At 36.3% G+C, this 22,084-nt stretch overlaps 1 protein-coding gene across 1 annotated transcript in view; it reads left to right on the forward strand.

The window, feature by feature from the left end:
• LOC128551696 (cadherin-23-like) overlaps positions 1-22,084 on the forward strand; it is a gene marked incomplete at its 3' end in the record, with an annotated part of 47,845 nt that overhangs the window by 22,475 nt on the left and 3,286 nt on the right. Inside the window, exons 3-9 of the mRNA XM_053532609.1 lie at positions 1,743-1,921; positions 2,816-2,878; positions 10,157-10,246; positions 15,244-15,324; positions 19,084-19,215; positions 19,987-20,106; positions 21,494-21,572. Of these exons, the coding sequence (XP_053388584.1) occupies positions 1,743-1,921; positions 2,816-2,878; positions 10,157-10,246; positions 15,244-15,324; positions 19,084-19,215; positions 19,987-20,106; positions 21,494-21,572 (744 nt within the window). The remainder of the gene's footprint in view (positions 1-1,742; positions 1,922-2,815; positions 2,879-10,156; positions 10,247-15,243; positions 15,325-19,083; positions 19,216-19,986; positions 20,107-21,493; positions 21,573-22,084) is intronic.

The following is a 22,084-nucleotide window of genomic DNA, read 5'->3' on the forward strand; positions in this document are numbered from 1 at the left end:
TATTTTGACCTTGTCTGCACAATAGCAGCTTCATTTATGATTTGAATTTAATCAAACTTGCACAAAACTTGTGTCACCATAAGATCTGAGTTTCTTTCTTGAACCGGCCAGATCCCATAATGGATTCCAGAGTTATGGCCCCTGAAAGGGCCAAAATTAGCTATTTTGACCTTGTCTGCACAATAGCAGCTTCATTTATGATTTGATATTAACCAGACTTGCACAAAACTTGTATCACCACAAGATCTTGCTTCCTTCCTTGAGCTGGCCAGATTCCTTCATGGGTTCCAGAGTTATGGCCCCTTAAATGTCCAAAATTGGCTATTTTGGCTTTTGCAGCCATATAGAGACTTCATTTATGGTTTTATTTGATATAAACTTCCAAAATATCTTCAACAACAATAAATCTTGGATTCCATGACAAATCAGATCCATTCGTAGGTTCCAGAGTTATTTTATATCTGATTACCTCCCCTGATTGTAATCAAAATGGATTTATATCAGTAAGTACTTATAGGACTTATTTGAAATTTCATTATTGTCATTAGTTGGACTGAGCCATTGAGGGTAGATAACTATGGACTGATTTTATTTCAAATTGAAATGGGTATATCTCCGAAACTAATGAAGATACTGATCTGAAATTTCATTTATGTCAACAGATTTATTTGGCAGATCATTCTTTTGTTCACTTACAGTTTTTTTTTTTAATTACTTCCCTTTTACGTTACTATAAATATCTTATTTTTAGTAACTTTTATGTTATTGGCCATAGGGAAAAACCGAGACCACTTTTCTGTGGTACAACATGGATGGTACCTCCAATTTTTAGGTGTATTTTGACATATCTGTACCTTGTAAGAATTTGTTTTTCTTTTTGGTTAAATTTCTTTTCTTTGTTGTTCCTGTCTTTTGGATTTAGATATTTTTTCTGAGGACCTTCTTGTCCTCAAGTGCAGTGATAACAGGTGAGCGATATAGGGCCATCATGGCACTCTTGTATTTTAGCATGTTACCGTAAACAGAGAATTTTTTAGGCCTTACCAGCCAAATCACCTCAAGCACTTGGATTATTATGTCTCCCACCACACGGTCGTGTTGGAGACATATTGATATACTTTTGTCTGTGTGTCTGTCACAAATCTTGTCTGCACTCTAAGTCACACATTTCTCATCAGATCTTCACCAAACTTGAACAAAATCTGTTTGCCAGTAAGTCCTCAGCCAAGTTTGATATCTAGCTAAATCGGCTCAGACACTTTGGATTTATGGCCCTTGAACATACCAATACAGAATGGTAGACAGGTTACTCCAACTTCAACTCTAACAGATACCAATAGGCTGCAAACAGTATATAAAGATATATAAAGATAGACTTACTATTCAGATAATTAGGCAGCCGTGGGCGACATGCACTTTTCTCAAAAGCACCTCTATTTGCCCTTGAATTACTCCAAAAACTGCGAATTTAGCCTTGTCTGCTCTCTTAAGCCGAACACTTTTCATCTGATCTTCACTAAACTTTCTGACAATGTTTGTGGGCATAATATCTCGGCCAAGTTTGATAACCACCCAAATCGTCCCAGGCAGTCTTAGATTATGGCCCCTGAATAGGCCAAGTTTGATGACCTGCTTAAAAATGCAGCTGTCTGATTGGTAAGTTATGGTGATGTCATGATAAAGTTATGAATAGTTTCTTAGTAGCACATGATACATGTACTTGCATTTCTGTTTATATTTAGACTCAACAATCGGCACTTTGATGGCAACTGATGATGACGGGCCAGAGGAACTGAAATTTTCAATACCAGCAGGTCATGTGACTGAACAGTATGTAAGACTAGATAATGTTCGAGGCTTAAGTACGGAAGGTAGAAAGGCGGACATTGTACTCATTAAAGAACTAGACAGGGACTTTACCGTAAGTGTATATAATACCCCTCTTTTCTCTGTACATGTATAGAAGTACAATTAGTAAAACCATTTTCACAGGTTTATTCCAGATTTTTGAACAGTGATAGAAGAGTATCAGTTTAGTTCTGCATTTGGAAAGAAAAGAATTTTTTCAACAACATTATACTGGCATGTAGAAAATTCATGACAACCCTGCCAGAATTAATGGCAAATGGGGCACCTTGTGTCTTCCTCTGCCATAAAGTGCTTTTTCATTGGCCAAACAAGAAAAAGACTTTTACAGTCTGTTCTACTATTTATATAATCTTTCACTATTTCTTAAAAATTGGATGGGGTTGTGACTCCTTAGTGAGCATTTTCTTGGTCTGTAAGATTACAGTCGTACAGAATAAATCAAATGAAGAAAATCAAAGCCTTGAAGAAATGTCTGATGGTTGCAGGTTTTTGGTATATTTATTTTCTGTTTAAATGCAGTCTATTAATATATATGAATGAGAAACAAATACAAATTTAATGTGCCTCATATCTAAGATGAACTCTGCCTGGCCCAGCTTGTGGTGTAACTATGGGCTGGAATACCATATTATTGATAGATCTTATATAATCTAAATGGTCAGTGAGAGTAGATACAGGTTATATAAGAACTGCTTGTTCATTGATAATTCATCCGCACTGTTCATGAATGGGACTATTTTGTGTAGCGCATGAACATCCTTTGGATGTGATTCGGAATAGAATAAAGATGCTATGATTGTCAGAAATACACTTTAACTTTGATAGCGGGATAAACCCGCAACCAAAAATGTGAAACTGAGACAAAGTTACATGTCGGTTGCAGGAAATGTCTGAAACTATTTATAAGACAATAATATCCATTTAGTTGCTTATATTATGTTTACAGAAAAATTCGTATATAAAACTGAGATTTGTTGTGGAAGATAATCCGGGAGGAGAGGGCAACATTGTGAGTAGAATCATATACATTATTCCAAATATAGCCATTTAAGGTGTTTCTGTTTACTAATTGGCTTGTCTCTCAAAGGGACATGCTTCTATTTGTCCATTGCTGTATGAATTCTTTTTTTCACAGTAATGTCTAAGAATATCAAAACTTAATAAATCAGTATCATTTAAGTCTGTAGGTACAGCTGTGTTCCAAACACTTTATTTCATATTCTTCACAAGTATTTTTAGCTCACCAGAGCCAAAGGCTCAGGGTGAGCTATTAGGATGGGTCACCGTCCGGCGTCTGTTGTCCGTAAACTTTTACTTCAAACGACATCTCCTCATAAACCGCTAGGCAGATTTCATCCAAACTTCACAGGAATGTTCCTTGGGTGAAGCTCTACAAAAATTGTTCAAAGAATTGAATTCCATGCAGAACTTTGGTTGCCATGGCAACTGAAAGAAAAACTTTAAAAATCTTCTTTTCAAAAACCAGAAGCCCTAGAGCTTAGATATTTGGTGTGAAGCATTGCCTGGTGGACCTCTACCGATTTTGTTCGAATCATGACCCCGGGGTCAAAATTGACCCCGCCCCAGGGGTCACTTGATTTTACATAGAAAAATCTTATAAAATCTTCTTCTCAAAAACCAGAAGCCCTAGAGCTTAGATATTTGACCTGTAGCATTGCATAGTGGACCTCTACTAAAGTTGTTCAAATCATGACCCTGGGGTCAAAATTGACCCCGCCCCAGGGGTCACTTGATTTTACATAAGAAAATCTTCAAAATTTTTCTAAAAATAAACCAGAAGGCCTAGAGCTTAGATATTTCACGTGTAGCATTGCCTAGTGGACCTCTACAAAATTTGTTCAAATCATGACCCCCGGGGTCAAAATTGACCCCGCCCCAGGGGTCACTTGATTTTACATAGGAAAATCTTCAAAATTTTCTAAAAATAAACCAGAAGGCCTAGAGCTAAGATATTTGACATGTAGCATTGCCTAGTGGACCTCTACAAAAGTTGTTCAAATCTTGACCCCCCAGGGTCAAATTGACCTAGCCCCAGGGGTTACTTGATTGTACATAGGGAAATCTTCATAAATTTTCTAAAAATAAACCAGAAGGCCTAGAGCTTAGATATTTCACGTGTAGCATTGCCTAGTAGATTTCTACAAAAAAATTTCAAATCATGACCCCCGTGGTCAAATTGACCCCGCTCTATGGGGTTACTTGATTGTACATAGAAAAATCTTCAAAATTTTCTAAAAATAAACCAGAAGGCCTAGAGCTAAGATATTTGACATGTAGCATTGCCTAGTGGACCTCTACAAAATTTGTTCAAAACATGACCCCGGGGTCAAAATTGACCCCGCCCCAGGGGTCACTTGATTTTACATGGAAAAATCTTTAAAAATTTTCTAAAAATAAACCAGAAGCCTTAGATCTTACATGTTTGACATGTAGCATTGCCTAGTGGACCTCTACAAAATTTGTTCAAATCATGACCCCCAGGGCCAAATTGACCCCGCCCCATGGGGTTACTAGATTGTACATAGAAAAATCTTCAAAATTTTCTAAAAATAAACCAGAAGGCCTTTTCATAGCTTAGATATTTGACATGTAGCATTGCCTAGTGGCCCTCTACAAAAGTTGTTCAAGGGTCAAATTGACCTAGCCCCAGGGGTTACTTGATTGTACATAGGGAAATCTTCATTAATTTTCTAAAAATAAACCAGAAGGTCTAGATCTTAGATATTTGATATGTAACATTTCCTAGTAGACTTCTACAAACTTTTTTCAAATCATGACCCCCGGGGTAAAATTGGCCCCACCCCAGGGGTTACTTGATTGTACATTGGAAAATCTTCCAAAACATTTCTAAAAATCATCAGTTTGACATTTGAAACATGTAGCTCATATTATTCTGGTGAGCGATCCAGGGTCATCATGACCCTCTTGTTTGTAAAACTGCTTTGGTGTATAGGTGATTGTCAAACATGTGTTCAGATATTTGTCAATGAAAGTGCATTATACACCCATATGTTTCGGACATATTATGTGATAACATGTGCATCTGTCTGTCCATCAGTTCGTCTGTCCGTCTCTCATAAGTATGACTTCCACCACACAGTGGTGTGGGAGACATATTGATCTTCTATCTGTGTGTCTATGTGTGTGTGTCTGTCTGTCACAAATCTTGTGCGCAATCAAAGTCAAACATTTCTCATCCGATCTTCACCATACTTGAACAAAATGTGTTTAACAATAAGTCATCGTCCAAGTTCGATGACTAGCCAAATTGGCTTAGGCACTTCGAAATTAGGGCCCTTGAATTGCTGAAAATTGCTCTTTAAACTGATTTCCAAGCTCTAAATTGAAAGTTCTCATGCGATCAATTTTGATGATCTATAGGTGACAATCAAATCTGGGTCAGGTGGGGTCAAAAACTAGGTCACCAACTCAAATCAAAGGAAAAGCTTGTTAACACTGTAGAGACCACATTCATGACTATATCTTCATGAATCTTAGTCAGAATGTTAATCTTGTTGACCTTTAGTTCAAGTTCGAATGTGGATCATGTGGGGTCAAAAACTAGGTCACCAGGTCAAATCAAAGGAAAAGCTAGTTAACACTTTAGATACCACATTAATGTCCATATGTGAATGAAACTTGGTCAGAATGTTAATCTTGTTGATCTTTAGGTCAGTAGGTCAGGTGAGCGATACAGGGCCTTTATGGCTTTTTAGCTTGACTATACGAAGTATGGAGAGCTATTCTACTCAACCTGTCGGCCGCGTCCTGCGTCCGCACTTTTGTTAAAGTTTTGATGCACTTTCTCTTTATCTTTGTTATTACTTGATGGATTTACTTCAAACTTGAAATGGTTGTTCCTCATCATCACCCACATCATATGGCACAAGGGTCTTAACTCTTGCACCAATATTTCATGAATTATCCCCTCTTTTTACTTAGAATTTCAGGTTAAAGTTTTAGTGCACTTTCACTTATCTCAGTTATTACTAAATGGAATTGATTCAGACTTAAAATAGTTGTTCAACATCATCACTAACATCATGATTGTGACACAAGGGCTGTTACTCTTGCACCAGTATTTCATGAATTATCTCCACTTGTTACTAAGAATTTCAGGTTAAAGTTTTGATGCACTTTCACTCTATCTCAGTTATTATTAAATGGATTTGATTCAATCTTAAATAGTTGTTCAAAATCATCACTCACATCATATGGCACAAGGGCCATAACTCTTGCAACATTATTTTATGAATTATCCCCCCCTTTTTACTTCAAATTTCAGGTTAAAGTTTTGATGCACTTTCACTCTAACTCAGTTATTACTGAATGGATTTGATTCAAAGTTAAAGTAGTTGTTCCACCTTATCACCCACAGCATAAGACACAAGGTCCATAACTCTGGCACCAATTGTTTATGAATTATGCCCCTTTTACTTAGAATTCAGGTTAATTTTGATGCATTTTCACTATATCTCAGGTTATTACTAAATGGATTTGTGGTTCTGGGACGATCTGTGTATGAAAAGAATTGGAACCACTGCCTTACCCTTGCATGATCGTAAGAAGCCAGTAATAGGGTCTTAACACTTGGTTTTGCAGTAACTCTGTGATTCCAGCAGGTACGCAGATTTTGATTCCATACCTCATGTTTTTATTTCGATGTAAATGAGATGTGAAACCAAAATTTGTAGTCCTGTTTAGCGCCATATAACCTATACTGTGTTAGTGTGCCATAAAACCCAAATGAATAAATAAATAATACATGGATTTGATTCAACTTAACACAAGCTGCATCAGTCTTGCACCAATATTTCATGAATTATGCCCCTTTCTTGTTAGCTCACCTGTCACGTAGTGACAAGGTGAGCTTTTGTGATCGCCCTTCGTCCGTTGTCCGTCCACAATTTCGTGTCTGGTTTCATTTAAGATTTTATTTTAACCAAACTTGCACACAACTTGTATCACCATAAGATCTTGGTTCTTGTCTTGAAGTGGCCAGATTCTTTCATGGGTTCCAGAGTTATGGCCCCTTAAAGGACCAAAGTTTGCTTTTTGGCTTTTCAGCCATATAGAGATCTCATTTATGGTTTGATTTGATACAAACTTTCAAAATATCTTGGAACAAAAACAAAAAACAATAAAAATTGGATTCCATCTGTCAGATCTAATTGTAGGTTCCAGAGTTATTTTATATCTGATTACCTCCCCTGATTGTAATCAAAATGGATTTATATCAGTAAGTACTTATAGGACTTATTTGAAATTTCATTATTGTCATTAGTTAGACTGAGACAATCAGGGTAAATAACTTTGGACTGATTTTGTGTCAAATTACCTCCTTTTATTTCAAATTAAAATGATAATGATAATGAAGATACTGATCTGAAATTTCATTTATGTCAACAGATGGATTTGGACAATCAGTGAAGATACATATTAACAGAATATATGACAAATTACCTCCCCATTTTTTTATCTAAATGAATACGCCTTAGCAGCTTCTAATGAGATTGATTTGAAACGTTATTTATGTCTTCCATGGTAAGGAATAGTCATATTAGATAACTCTTGATTGAACTGTTGATATATTGTTTTATAGGCTTGTACCCTGTATCTTCTAACTCTTGATTGAACTGTTGATACTATATAAATATTGCATTCCTGAGAGGGTGATATGAAAAATGTTCACCACGAGATATATGAATATCGACCGAGGCGTCAGCCGAGGTCTATATTCATATTTCGAGGGGTGAACATTTTTCATATCACCCTCTCAGGAATGCAATATTTATTTTATTATACCGAAATGACATTAAAGATCAAACATTTACTGTAAAATCAATATAATGATTTAAATGATTTATCTAACGTTAAAAATGAATTACCAAATAATGGAGACTGAATTAATGAGTGCTTACTTGTTAGCAATCGGGTGGCAACTCTTCTGTGTAATAAGACATTTTTGACAAATTTAGTCGATACGTTTGCATATCGCTGAATCCTATGTTTATGCGCATAATTATTTCAACATTGTGACACACTGCTGAAATCGCTAGCAGTAACATTCGAAAAACGGCGATAACTATATTATTTCTAAACGAAACATATATGTATGAGCACTTATTTTCTTAGTTAGATAATTTCCAATCTCCTGGAAATAGTTTCGATTCAATATTTGATAAAAAGTTGTTTTCGAAATTTTTGGCATGTAGAACAAATCATTAATAAAAGAAAAAACGGCCGGATTCACAAATGAAAGAAATTTTATCCTAAATAATAAAAGCACATCTTCATATTATTAATCATATCACATGCGCAGAAACTGAAAATAACGATTTTGCGCATGAGATATAAAATCGCTGAATCCTATGCGCAAAATTATTTCAACATTGTGGCACTGTTGAAATCGCTAGCAGTAACATTCTAAAAACGGCGATAACTATATTATTTCTAAACGAAACATATATGTGTGAGCACTTATTTTCTTAGTTAGATCATTTCCAATCTCATGGAAATAGTTTCGATTCAATATTTGATAAAAGTTGTTTTCGAAAGTTTTGGCATGTAGAACAAATCATTAATAAAAGAAAAATTGGCCAGGTTCACAAATGAAGAAATTTAATCCTAAATTATAAAAGCACATCTTCTGAAAAGTTAACGTCTCAGTCTTTTACTCAGTGCAAAATCACTGAACGGGAGATATGAAAAAATAATATCACATGCGCAGAAAAACAAAATAGCGCTTTTGCGCAGGTGATAAGAAATTATGTATCATATCACATGCGCAGAAACTGAAAATAACGATTTTGCGCATGAGATATAAAATTACTGGGGAATATGATATATTATTCAAGTTAAACTAATGGGAAATTTGCATTGGATATTTATGTGAGGTGTAATAAATTGTTTTATAGGCTTGTACCCTGTATCTTCTACATGCATATATCAATGCATGATTGCCTTCCCTGATTTTGATAAAAATGGATTTATCTGTGGACGGATAGCTAAGTGGTTTGCACACTGGCCTTCCAATCCTGAGGTCGAGGGTTCGATTCCCGGCAGTTACTCGGGAATTTTCAGAAACGCTTTTCAGTGTTTCCCACCCAACTAGAGGTGTACTGGTCAGGAACCCAGGCAATCCTTGCATGTATCAGTGCTATACACTGGGCACGTTAAAGAACCAGGCTGTCTATTCGCAACGAGCTAGGCTAAGTTAGCCAGACAAGCCTGTATCTGATTTCTGATCTCTCTGTCGTGGGGGCTTTGTCTCACTCTGTCCCTCTGGTCAGATCGCTCTGTGTCTGTACTAGTAGAGGATGAATTATGCGCCCTGTGTGGCTGCATTTGAACTATGTAAAGCGCCTTTGAACGTGAAATTGATCATGAAAAGGGTGCTATATAAATCTGGTATAATAATAATAATAATCTCGGTAAATATTTATAGAACTCATTTGAAATTTCATTATTGTCTTTATTTGGACTGAGGCAATCAGAGTAGATAGCTATGGTCTAATTTTATGTCAAATTACCTCTCTTTGTTTCAAATTAAAATGGGTGTATCTCACTAACCAATGAAGATACTGATTTGAAATGTCATTTTTGCCATCTGATGGACTCAGACAATCAGGGTAGATAAATTTTGACTGAGTTTATGATAGATTACCTCCCTTTATTTTATGTAAACAAATATATCTCAGCAGCATCTAATGAGATTGATTTTAAATGTTATTTAAGTCTTCTAAGGTAAGGAATAGTCATGTAAGTACAAAAATGCTGCATTTTAGCCTCGGACCGTCAAACTTAGTATTGAAATTGGCTCTAAGTCTCAAGGGACTGTTACAAGAAATGTTTATCCTGATGATATTTTTAAAATGTGTATGCCTATGTGCTCAATGTCAAAACTTGATCATATCCTTTTGAGCAATGGTACTGAGGTGAGCGAGACAGGGCCATGATGGCCCTCTTGCTTTATATTTTTGTTTGTTTGTTGTTTGTTTTTTTCATTTTTGATTTTCCATCAATATTTATAATCATCATGTGATATTTTGTACCCCCCCCCCCCCCCCCCCCCCCTCACTTCCTACCAAAAACTAGCATTGATTTATTCATTTTCTGTTTAATTGATTTTGACTAATGAAATTATTTGCTTCTTAGTAACATCCTTAACTTTTTGCAGAATATATTTTTTTACCATTCCTCACTACAAACCCTTTGGGTGGGGAATACCAATTTATAGAATTTGCTTGTTTTTTTTTTTTTTCAGATTGTACAAGAAATCACTCTATTTATAACTGATGTGAATGATGAGTACCCAATTTTTCGTGAGACCAGATATGAGAAAAATGTTTTAGAAGTAAGTTGACTGAATTCTTTTTTATGCCCCCGAAGGGAGCCATATAGTTTTTGAACCGTCTGTCCATCTGTCGGTCTGTCCGCAATTTTCGTGTCCGGTCCATATCTTTGTCATCCATGGATGGATTTTCAAATAACTTGGCATGAATGTGTATCACAGTAAGACGACGTGTCACGTGCAAGACTTAGGTCTGTAGCTCAAAGGTCAAGGTCACACTTAGACGTTAAAAGTCATTTTTCATGATAGTGCATTGATGGGCGTGTCCGGTCCATATATTTGTCATCCATGGATGGATTTTCAAGTAACTACGCATAAATGTGTGGCACAGTAAGACGAAGTGTCGCGCACAAGACCCAGGTCTGTAGCTCAAAGGTCAAGGTCACACTTTATACGTTGAAGGTCATATTTCATGATAGTGCATTGATGGGCGTGTCCGGTCCATATCTTTGTCATTCATGAATGGCTTTTAAAATTATTTGGCATGAATGTGTGGCACAGTAAGACGACATGTTGCGCGCAAGACCCAGGTCTGTAGCTCAAAGGTCAAGGTCACACTTAGACGTTAAAGGTCATATTTCATGATAGTGCATTGATGGGCGTGTACGGTCCATATCTTTGTCATTCATGCATGGATTTTAAGATAACTACGCATGAATGTGTGGCACAGTAAGACGACATGTCGCGCGCAAGACCCAGGTCCGTAGGTCAAAGGTCCTAAACTCTAACATCGGCCATAACTATTCATTCAAAGTGCCATCGGGGGCATGTGTCATCCTATGGAGACAGCTCTTGTTTGCCTTATAATCCAAATGTCATAATTTTATTATTAAAGAGATTTCATATTAGCTTTGTTATTCATCTAAGGGTTGTTTTATGGCCACCGGCCACAGACCAATATAACAGCCCAAGAACAAATAACTAGGCCAATATGAAAGTGCTGGGTTAATAACAATATTATTATCATACCCCCCATATACAAAATATATTTGTGCTGTATTGGTCTTGGTAAATCCGTTCATAATTCTTGTCCGCTCGAAAGATCTTTATAAAACTTACATCAGTGTATTATCCACATCAAGGTGACGCATAGAGCACAAAACCTAGGTCACTAGGTCCAAGGTCAAGGTCACACTTGGAGGTCAGATACGTTAACTTTGTGTTCATTTTTAGTATTGTCTTAACCACTCACTCTCATAAAACTAGAATCAGTTGCTTCAATTTTACTTTCCCTGTTTAAAGCAGGATCTTGGGGGAGTAATCACCATTAGTTATAGGTCTAGTTCATCTTCATACCCCACTTCAAAGAAGGAGGGGTATGTTGTTTTGCGGATGTCTGTCAGTCTGTCGGTCGATATGTAGACCAATCCGTTTCCATATGATAACTCAAGAAAGCTTGGACCTAGGATCATGAAAGTTGATAGGGAGGTTGGTCATCACCAGCAGATGACCCCTGTTGATTTTGAGGTCTGTATGTCAAAGGTCACTGTCACAGTGACCCTGAACAGTTAAACCTTTTCCTGATGATAACTCAAGAACACTTGGGCCTAGGATCATGAAAGTTGATAGGGAGGTTTGTCATGACCAGGAGGTGATCCGTATAGATTTTGAGGTCAGTATGGCAAAGATCAAGGTCACAGTCACCCTGAACAGTTAAATGGTTTCCGGATGATAACTCAAGATTGCTTGGGCCTAGGATCATGAAAGTTGATAGGGAGGTTGGTCATCACCAGCAGATGACCCGTATTGATTTTGAGATCTGTGTGTCAAAGGTCAAGGTCACAGTGACCCTGAACAGTTAAACGGTTTCTGGATGGTAACTCAAGAACACTTGAACCTAGGACCAGGAAAATTGATAGGGAGATTAGTCATGCCCAGCAGATAACCTGTATTGATTTTGAGGTGTTTAAGTCAAAATTCAAGGTTACATTGGCTAGGATCAATTATCTCGACGATAACTTGAGATTGATTGGGCCAGACAGATGCTAGAGAGGTTCATCATGACCAGCAGATGACGCCTGTTGATTTTGAGGTCAGTTGGTTGAAGGTTAAGGTTACATTGACCCGGAACATTTAAACCGTTTCCAGACAGTTACTTGAGAACGCTTTGGCCTAATCATGAAGCTTGATAGCAGTAGGCCAAAGGTCAAGGTCACAGTGACCCTGAACAGTTAAACACTATCCGGACAACACGTTGAGAACGCTTTGGCCTTGGATCAACGAAACTTAATAGGGAAGATAATCATGACCAGCAGACGATTTTGAGGTCAAAAGGTCAAAGGTCAAGGTCACATTGAACCAGAACAGTAAAACTTTTGTTTTGTTTACAGTAAGCATATAATTTCTGTTCCTTGTGCAATTACTGAGTGCATCAAAGGGGATATTTTGTGTTCAACAAGCTCTTGTTTGATTCGTGATGAGAACCCCGTAAGAAATCTTTAGTTACCTAATATGGCACTTATGCCCTACAGGTCAAATTGTTTTAGAATTGTATATTAAACCCTGAATTTCAAAAGTATCCAAGTAGTCACAGATATGGTTATATATAGATATGTAGTCACAGATATGGTTATATATAGATATGTAATTCTGAGAAATATTTGATGTCTCAATCTAATCAGCAATAATGGAATTTTTTTTATATTTATTTTCTCTGTTGAACAGTTGAGCTGTGTTAGAAAATGTTTTAATTGTCATTTCTTTGAAGGCAGTAGGTAGAAAGACGTGAAATTGTATGATAAAAAGGTAAAGTTTACACCAATATAATTATGCATAAAAGTAACCATAAGATACTAGTTTTTACAGTCAGTATGTAGTGAACATCTGGCAGTGACTACAGTAGATTCCCATGTATAATGCGCGCTCGTGTATAATGTGCATCCCCGATTTTAGCCCAAAATCCTGGGGAAAAAATATTTTTGGTCAATTTTGAGGTGGATGGAAAACAAAAGAAGAGTTTTACATTGACACCGGTAATAAATTTTATCTCTGCTGTGGAGAGCAGCATCGGTCTCGCGGAACTATCGATTTTTGTTTTCTCGAAAATAAAACCAGTAAATTATTGTTATATTTTACCTTTTTTAATTAACTATTTTGAAGAAATAATTAACAGCTGATTCAATATTTCGGAATGGTATCTTTCAAAATGACATGAGCTTTTCAATTCAAACAAAAGGTGTGATAGTCTTTTTGATAAAGTCAAATATCTCTGTTACTATTAAAGCTTTTGACTTGAAACTCAAAGTTGTTATTTACTATCAAAATCTACACCAGGAGACACAATTCCCATAACTCTGATTTGAATGTTGACAGAATTATGCCCCTTTTTAACTTAGAATTTTTGGTTAAAGGTTTTGATATAGTCAAATATCTCTGTTACTATCAAAGTTTTTTACTTGAAACTTAAAATACTTGTTTACCATCACAGTCTACACTAGGAGAAACAATCCCCATAACTTTGATTTGAATTTGGTCAGAATTATGTCCCTTTTTAACTTAGAATTTTTTGTTAAAATTTTTGATGAAGTCAAATATCTCTGTTACTATTAAAGCTTTTGCCTTGAGACTCAAAATTGTTATTTACTATCAAAGTCTACACCAGGAGACACAATTCCCATAATTTGATTTGAATTTTGAAAGAGTTATGTCCCTTTTTAACTTGGATTTATTTTCTACTGGCAAAAGCTCTAATTCAGAGTCAAGCACTGAGAAAAGTCAAGCACGCTGTCTTATGGACAGCTCTTATTAGAGTTATGGCCCCAGAAATAGTCAAAAATGCTCATTTTCACCTTGTTACACGCCAAGCTCAAAAGGTATTTGATATAGATTCATGAAACCATGCATGAGTCTTAATCATGATATGAACTTGCGCACCTCTTTTTTTTAATCTGGGTCCCCACCCTATTTCTAGAGTTATATCCCCTGAAATAGTCAAACATGCACATTTTCACCTTGTGACACGCCTAGCTCAATAAGTATTTGATATAAATTGATGAACCCTTGCATGAGTCTTTGTCATGATATGAACTTGCACACCTTCTATTTTTCATCTGGGTCAGCCCCCTATTTCCAGAGGTATGGCCTCTAAAATAGTCAAAAAATGCACATTTTCACCTAATTATGTGCCTCACTCAGAAAGTATTTAATGTAAATTCATGATGTGACCTTGCATACTTGAGATTTTTTAGCGCTTATTACAGAGTTATGACCCTTGAAATAGCCAAGATAGTGGATTTATTTTTTGTGATGCTCATAGCCCAAAAAGTATATGGTATAGAATAATGAATCCTTTTCATATTTTGAGACTGTACCCCATTGTGACAAATGTACCAGTAGTGGGGGGGGGGGGGGGCACACCCTGTGTCCTACAGACACATTCTAGTTGTTACGATCAAATAGCCAGTAATTACCAGCAATTATTATGTCATCTCGTGTCAATTTTGTTCTTCACAGTCTGATCTCAGTTAAAGACAATACCCAATCTTTAATAAATATCATAATTTTTGTGATTTATTGATATTTCTTTCATCAAAATATTTCTAAATTCAAATGAAATTAATTTTGTTTGAAAGAAAAACAAACCATTCGATCTTTCTCTGAACGTAAAGGCAATCTTAGATTTTAGCGGTGACAGCACGGAGAAATGTTTCCCTTTGCCAAAATGGCGAACACCGGAAACAAAACATGTTTTTAAGTTGGAAAATCGTCTATACCTGTGTATGATGTGCACCTATTATTCGGGGGTGGTCCCAGAGGTAAAAAAACTGTGCATTATCCATGGGTATCTGCGGTGCACAGTAAAATTGAACTGTATACATAAAGTCAAAACTTGGTATCTCCAATTCCAAGGGATTGTGCGTTTTACTTAGATAGCCGAAATGATACTTTGTGCATGTGTTTTTGAGACAGGACTGGAAAATGTTTTGGACATACCCAGAATTTTTAGTTAAGCAAGTTAGAGATATTAAGGTTAAACAGTAGTTGGAACTTTTCCATTTCAGAATGCTACCAGCGGCTCTTTAGTAGTAACTGTAAAGGCAGATGACCCTGACACTGGGGAAGATATTAAATACTCTATGAAGGTAGGTTTATAGTAATGGAATGTTGAAGGGAAGACATGACGGTCTGATAACTGTACGTAAATTTCTGACATCACATCTCTAGAAATGATGTGATTTCTAATGAAAATCTTGATTCTTTACTGTTTTCTGATTTTTCAGCAATGACACAATAGCTTAACTTAACATTACCTTAACAATGGTGTTTTAGCTCACCAGAGCACAAAGTGCTCATGGTGAACTATTGTGATTGGTCATTGTCCATCATCATCCGTCGTGTGTCAACATTTTCGATTCAAACAAGTGCAAATATGATCACATGTTAATTAGGCTAGTTATAGAAAATCGATAATCAGTAGTTACTTGGAAACTCCTTCAGATTTCCCCAGGCGTTGATAATATCAGAAACTCAGTGAATGCCAATTAACACTAATTAGCGCAAATTAAGTGATATCTTTAATGAATAAATATTAGGTATGATTTCTTCTGACAAAGCACAAATACTATCAATGGCTTCCCAGGCTTAATTGTGACCCAATCTTTATGAAAGCTGGTCAGAGTGTTTGTCTTGATATCTTTAGGTCAAGTTCGAAACTGGGTTATGTTGGGTCAAAAACTAGGTCAGTAGGCCAGATCAAAGGAAAATCTTGTTAACACTAAGAGTCCACAGTTTAAGTTTGAAACTCTTGAGAATTATCATTATGTTTGTCTTGATGCCCTCTAGGTCAAGTTTGAATCTGGGTTATGTGGGGTCAAAAACTAGGTCATCCAGTCAAATCAAGGGAAAAGCTTATTAATGCTCTAGAGACCACATTTATTAACCTCTCTTCGTGAAACTTTGTCAAAATGTTTTTCTTGATGATCTCTAGGTTATGTGGGGTCAGTAACTAGGTCACATGGTCAGATCAAAGGAAAATCATGTTAACACTCTAGAAACCACATTTTTTAATCCCCCGTCACAAGTGGTGGGAGGTTATTGGAATGGTCTCCGTCCGTCCTTCTGTCCTTCCGTAGCATTATGTGTCAGCTCTGTATCATCTAAACCCCTTGAAGGATTTTCATGAAACTTGGGTCAAATGATCACCTCATCAAGACGATGTGCAGAACCCATGAGTCAGTCATGTTGGTTCAAGGTCAAGGTCACAACTCAAGGTCAAAGGTTTGAGCCTTCCATTTCGTGTCCGCTTTGTATCTCCTAAACCCCTTGAAGGATAATCATGAAACTTGAATCAAATGATCACCTCATCAAGACGATGTGCAGAACCCATGAGTCAGCCATGTCGGCTCAAGGTCAAGGTCACAACTAAAGGTCAAATGTTTGAGCCTACCATTTCGTGTCCGCTCTGTATCTCTTAAACCTCTTGAAGGATAATTATGAAACTTGGATTAAATGATCACCTCATCAAGACGATGAGCAGAACTCATGAGTCAGCCATGCCAGCTCAAAGTCAAGGTTACAACTTAAGGTCAAAGGTTTGAGCCCTCCAGTTTGTGTCCGCTCTATATCTCTTAAACCCCTTGAAGGATTTTCATCAAACTTGGGTCAAATGATCATCTCATCAAGAGGATGTGCAGAACTCATGAGTCAGCCATGCCGGCTCAAGGTCAAGGTCACAACTGAGGGTCAAATGTTTGAGCCTTCCATTTTGTGTGCACTCTGTACCTCCTAAACCCCTTGAAGGATTTTCATCAAACTTTGGTCAAATGATCACCTCATCAAGAGCTCATGAGTCAGCCATGTCAGCTCAAAGTCAAGGTCACAACTCAAGGTCAAAGGTTTTAGCTCTGTATCTCCTAAACTCTTTGAAGGATTTTCATGAAACTTGGGTCAAATGATCACCTCATCAAGACGTTGTGCAGAATTCATGAGTCAGCCATATCAGTTCAAGGTCAAGGTCACAGCTAAAGGTCAAAAGGTTTACCCTTTCACTATCCATAACAGTGGCGGGGGATTTAGCTGTCCTTCAGACTGCCTTGTTAGTTTTAAGAATTGGTCAGAATGTTTGTCTTGATGAAATCTAGGTCAAGTTCGAAACTGGGTTATGTTGGCCCAGAAACTAGGTAAATAGGTCAGATCAAAAGAAAATCTTGTTAACACTTTTAAGAGTCCACAGTTTAAGTTTGAAGCTCATGAGAAGTATCATAATGTGACCACATTTATTAACCTCTCTTCATGAAACTTTTTCAGAATGTTTTTCTTGGTGATCTCTAGGCAAAGTTCAAATCTGGGTAATGTGGGGTCAGAAATTAGGTCACTTGGCCAGATCAAAGGAAAATCTTGTTAACATTCTAGACACCACATTTTAAGTTTGAAACTCCTGAAAATTAGTCAGAATGTTTGTCTTGATGAAATCTAGGTCAGTTTGGAATATGGGTATTCTGAGGCCAAAAACTAGGCAACCTGGTCAAATAAAGAAAAAACTATTGTTTGTGCAAAACAGGCTGTGTTTTCAATGGATATTCTTTAAATTTGATTAGAATGATCTTCTTAATGAAATCTGGGTCAAAAACTAGGTCGTTTAAGGTCATGTCATCAAAGTAAAAATCTTGTTTAAACTCTAGGGATCACATTTTTTATTCAGTCTTCATAGAAAAAGTCAGAATGTTTGGTATCATGAAGTCCTGTATGATTTTGAATCTGGGTCATGTAAGGTCAAAAACTTAAGTCACTAGGTCAAATCAAAGAAAATGGTTGTTTACAATGCACTCTTGTATAATGTTCCGAAGGTCTTGCTGAATAGACTTCAAAGTCTTCAGAACACTGCAGCTCAAATTATAACGAGAATATCGCGTTATGATCACATTACGCCGGTATTAAAAGAATTGCATTGGATACCAGTTACTCATAGAGTGGACTTTAAGATTCTAGTTCACACATACAAAGCATTGCATGACCAATCACCGATCTATGTTAAAGACTTGCTGGAACTCTATCAGCCAGCAAGAAATTTGAGATCCAAGAACAACTCAAAACAACTAGTTGTTTCAATAAGCAAAACTGTGAGGTACGGTGATTGTAGTTTTTCATCAGCTGCACCGAAGTTATGGAATGCTCTTCGGCTACCATTAGAGACACTAAAAGCTTGGATGCTTTCAAACGATCATTGAAAACACACTTTTTCTTCAAGGTCTATTGAAACTCACTTTGCACTGGAAAACAAGCTTTGCAATGGAAATTATTTCCTAATGTTAATTGTTCTTTAAAATATCTAGTACAATTAAAATGTAGAGTAAAACCTGATTCAGGCTAAATACCTTTTATTGTTGATATATTTTTTGTGTTGTATTGTGTGTCCATATCATTCTGTGATATGTAGTTTGTACAGTGCTTTTGAACGTTTATTTTATAGATGAAAAGAGCGCTATAAAAATCTGGTAAATAATATTAATAATAGAGGCCACATTTTTGTCAAGTCTAAATGAAACTTGGTCAGAATATTTATCTTCTTGAAAACAAGATAAGTTTGAAACTGGGTCATACCGCATCAAAAACGGGGTCACTAGGTCGACACTGATACGGTGTGTTACTCTGGTGAGCAACCTAGGGCCATTTTGACACTCTTGTTTCTTTCATAATAACCTAGACTAGCCACTAGACTGGTAATAAAGTTGGCATTGGACATAGACTGGCTCATTTTACTATATTGATCTGTAGCAGTGTAAGAAAATATAAATCATTGTCTAGGAGATAGTCAAATGATAACTTGACTGAAAGACATTTTATCCAAAACCTAGAATACAACACACAAACTGTATTTGTCATGAACTGTTTTTTCTTTTCAGCCTGTTGGTCAAGCCATATCTGATGATTATAAAAATGCATTTAAAATAGACCAGAAGTCCGGAAGTATTACTGTCAATAACACACTAGATGCTAACATACACAATTACTATGAGTACACTTTAATTGCAACTGTAAGTACACATTATACATTATAAAAATCTCTGTCCATACACCCAGTTGTATGTTTCATATGGTTTAACCCTTACCCAGCTAAATTTCTATAATGAACTTGTCCGTCTTCCAATTTGGACAGCACCATTAATTGTTAAAACTGGCTGAATTGTGAACAGTGTAGATCTTGATCAGACTGCATGGATGTGCAGGCTGATTATGATGTACACTGGTCACAAAGGCAGAATCAATCGTGTCCAGCATGGTAAGGATTAAATCAAACCTTATAAGGGGTTGTATGCTTTTTCCCTTTCTCTGAGTAAGAGAGACATCAATCTTGCTTTTCATGGTTTCTCCATAATCCCCACCATACTTGGAAAAATGGTTGAGACACCAAGGTGTTATTACCACCAAAGGTGGAGAGTCTTCATTTTCAACCTAAGGTGTGGAGTTGACTATGTATAAACATTGAAAGTGGGGTAATTGTGATGTGTTTTGTTGCTGGTATCTATCATTATCTGAACATTGGAACACACTTCTTACTGGAGGAAAAGTCTCTTAATAACTCTCAGATAAAAGCTTTAAAGAAACTATAATTAGACTGTCTTAAAGACCTAAATATAGACCTACCTATCTATATTATACTTACTTAATTTCAGTTAGAAATGTCCATGAGTGATAACATTTTTAAGTTGAAATTACATGTGTTGCACTTGAGTGACATACATTTTTACAATGCTTAACTTGACAAGTTGTGAATTTCCCTGATTTTCTTTTCTTCCCCCTTACAGGATAATGTTAAAAGAACTGGCCAGTCTGTATTGCTGATCAAAGTTGTAGATGTACAGGACAAGCCACCATACTTTACCAACCTGCCATACAGTACCTCCATATTTGAAAATGCTACTGTGGTAAGCATCATTGGGTAGCTTTCTTTCAGTTTGTGTATATTTCAAGATGTCACTAGTACTATACCATATCTCTCTGTATTGAAAACCTTTACTGATGTTACCATCCTTTATGATGGGATTGCTATCATGTTGTTTAGGGTGTCCATTGTAAGCCACCATAACATACCATCTTTTCAATTAGTGAAACATCAGTGGTATTTTTATACTTTGCATGGCTCATATTTGAAGTATACACTTTTTTGGGCACTAGAATGAAGATTTAATCATTCTAGAGGAAAATTTGACTCACTTTAGAAACAAATAATATGATTGGTGAACAACAAGGCCCTTGCATTTTGAAATTTACACAAATAAGTTGGAATTCGGACAGCTGAGGTGGTTGCCATGGTATATTACTTGAGAATATGATAATACTTGATGCCATGATATATAACTTGATGCCATGTTGTGTTATAATCATAGGTTATTAATTTTGTATGTGGATATATGCACGAGTTCTGCAGCAGTAATATTGTGCAACTTTAGGAGGGCAATATCATCCGTGAAAGAACGAGTGCATATATCCACATACAAAGTTGATAACCTTTTTATTACATACCAACTATCAAATAATTAATTTATGTCTAAATTATCGTTCTGTAATAAAAGGCAGGAAAAATACAAAAAGAATTTCCCCGAAAATGTAATAAATTAAGCAGATGCGCATTGATATTTTCCGCGAAAAATGACTTAAACTTGTTGTCACAACATGCACGTGGACGCCATGGACGTTACACAATTCTTTCTATTACAACATAAAGAAAACGTTCCATGTCTGATATGAAAGCATTTCACGTCAATATGGAAAAATATTGCACAGTCACTGTCCATTGAAACTCAATGGAAACTAATTTAAGGTATGTAATAATGTTGTAATATATTACAAGATGACATTATACAATTATTGACTTTTTCATTGGTTGATAAATCCTGATATCAACCTATGAATAGGTCAATAATTGTTTTATTACATGAATAAATGTATAGTCAGTCTTGTTATTACAATTGTATCTTTAATAAAGAAATAAGGAATAAATTTAGACCAGATCAGGTTGATATTGGTTCTTGGATCTATTTTTATTTTCATACTATTTATAACCCAAGATAAGTTGATATGATATGTACTCATTACTTCTCGAACCGTTTTCAGCCAATCATAGAAACAATAGAATACAGTCATGTAAAAAAAAAACATATTATTTAATGTCATGATATATTACAAAACTTCGTGATATATCTCTAGATGTCATGATGTATTGTATGATGCCATGATACATTATTCATGTCATGATATGTTACAATATAATTCTAGATGCCATATATCAATTGATGCCATGATATATTACAGAGTACCCAGATTGTCCAGGTAACAGCTCTGGATGGGGACAAGGGAGATTCAAACACAGTCTCATACAGCTTTGTAGGTGGTAAGTTGTCATACTCTTGTTACTTCATTTCAACATTCAAGAAAATAAGTGTTTAGTTATTTCATTTCTCTTATGTTGTGCTGCAGTCAGTAACTTTTTAGCTCACCTGTCACATAGTGACAAGGTGAGCTTTTGTGATCACCCTTCGTCCGTCGTCAGTCCGTCTGTCCATGCATCCGTCAACAATTTCTTGTCTGCACGATAGTGGTTTCATTTATGATTTTATTTTAACCAAACTTGCACACAACTTGTATCACCATAAGATCTCGGTTCCTTTCTTGAACTGGCCAGATCCCATAATGGGTTCCGGAGTTATGGCCCTTGAAAGTTCCAAAATTAGCTATTTTGACCTTGTCTGCACAATAGCAGCTTTATTTAGGATTTGATTTTTACCAAACTGGCACACAACTTGTATAACCATAAGGTCTTGGTTCCTTTCTTGAACTGGCCAGATTCCCTTATGGGTTCCAGAGTTATGGCCCCTGAAAGGGCCAGAATTAGCTATTTTGACC

The sequence above is a fragment of the Mercenaria mercenaria genome, unplaced genomic scaffold, assembly GCF_021730395.1.
Source record: "Mercenaria mercenaria strain notata unplaced genomic scaffold, MADL_Memer_1 contig_1563, whole genome shotgun sequence".
NCBI lineage: Eukaryota > Metazoa > Mollusca > Bivalvia > Venerida > Veneridae > Mercenaria > Mercenaria mercenaria.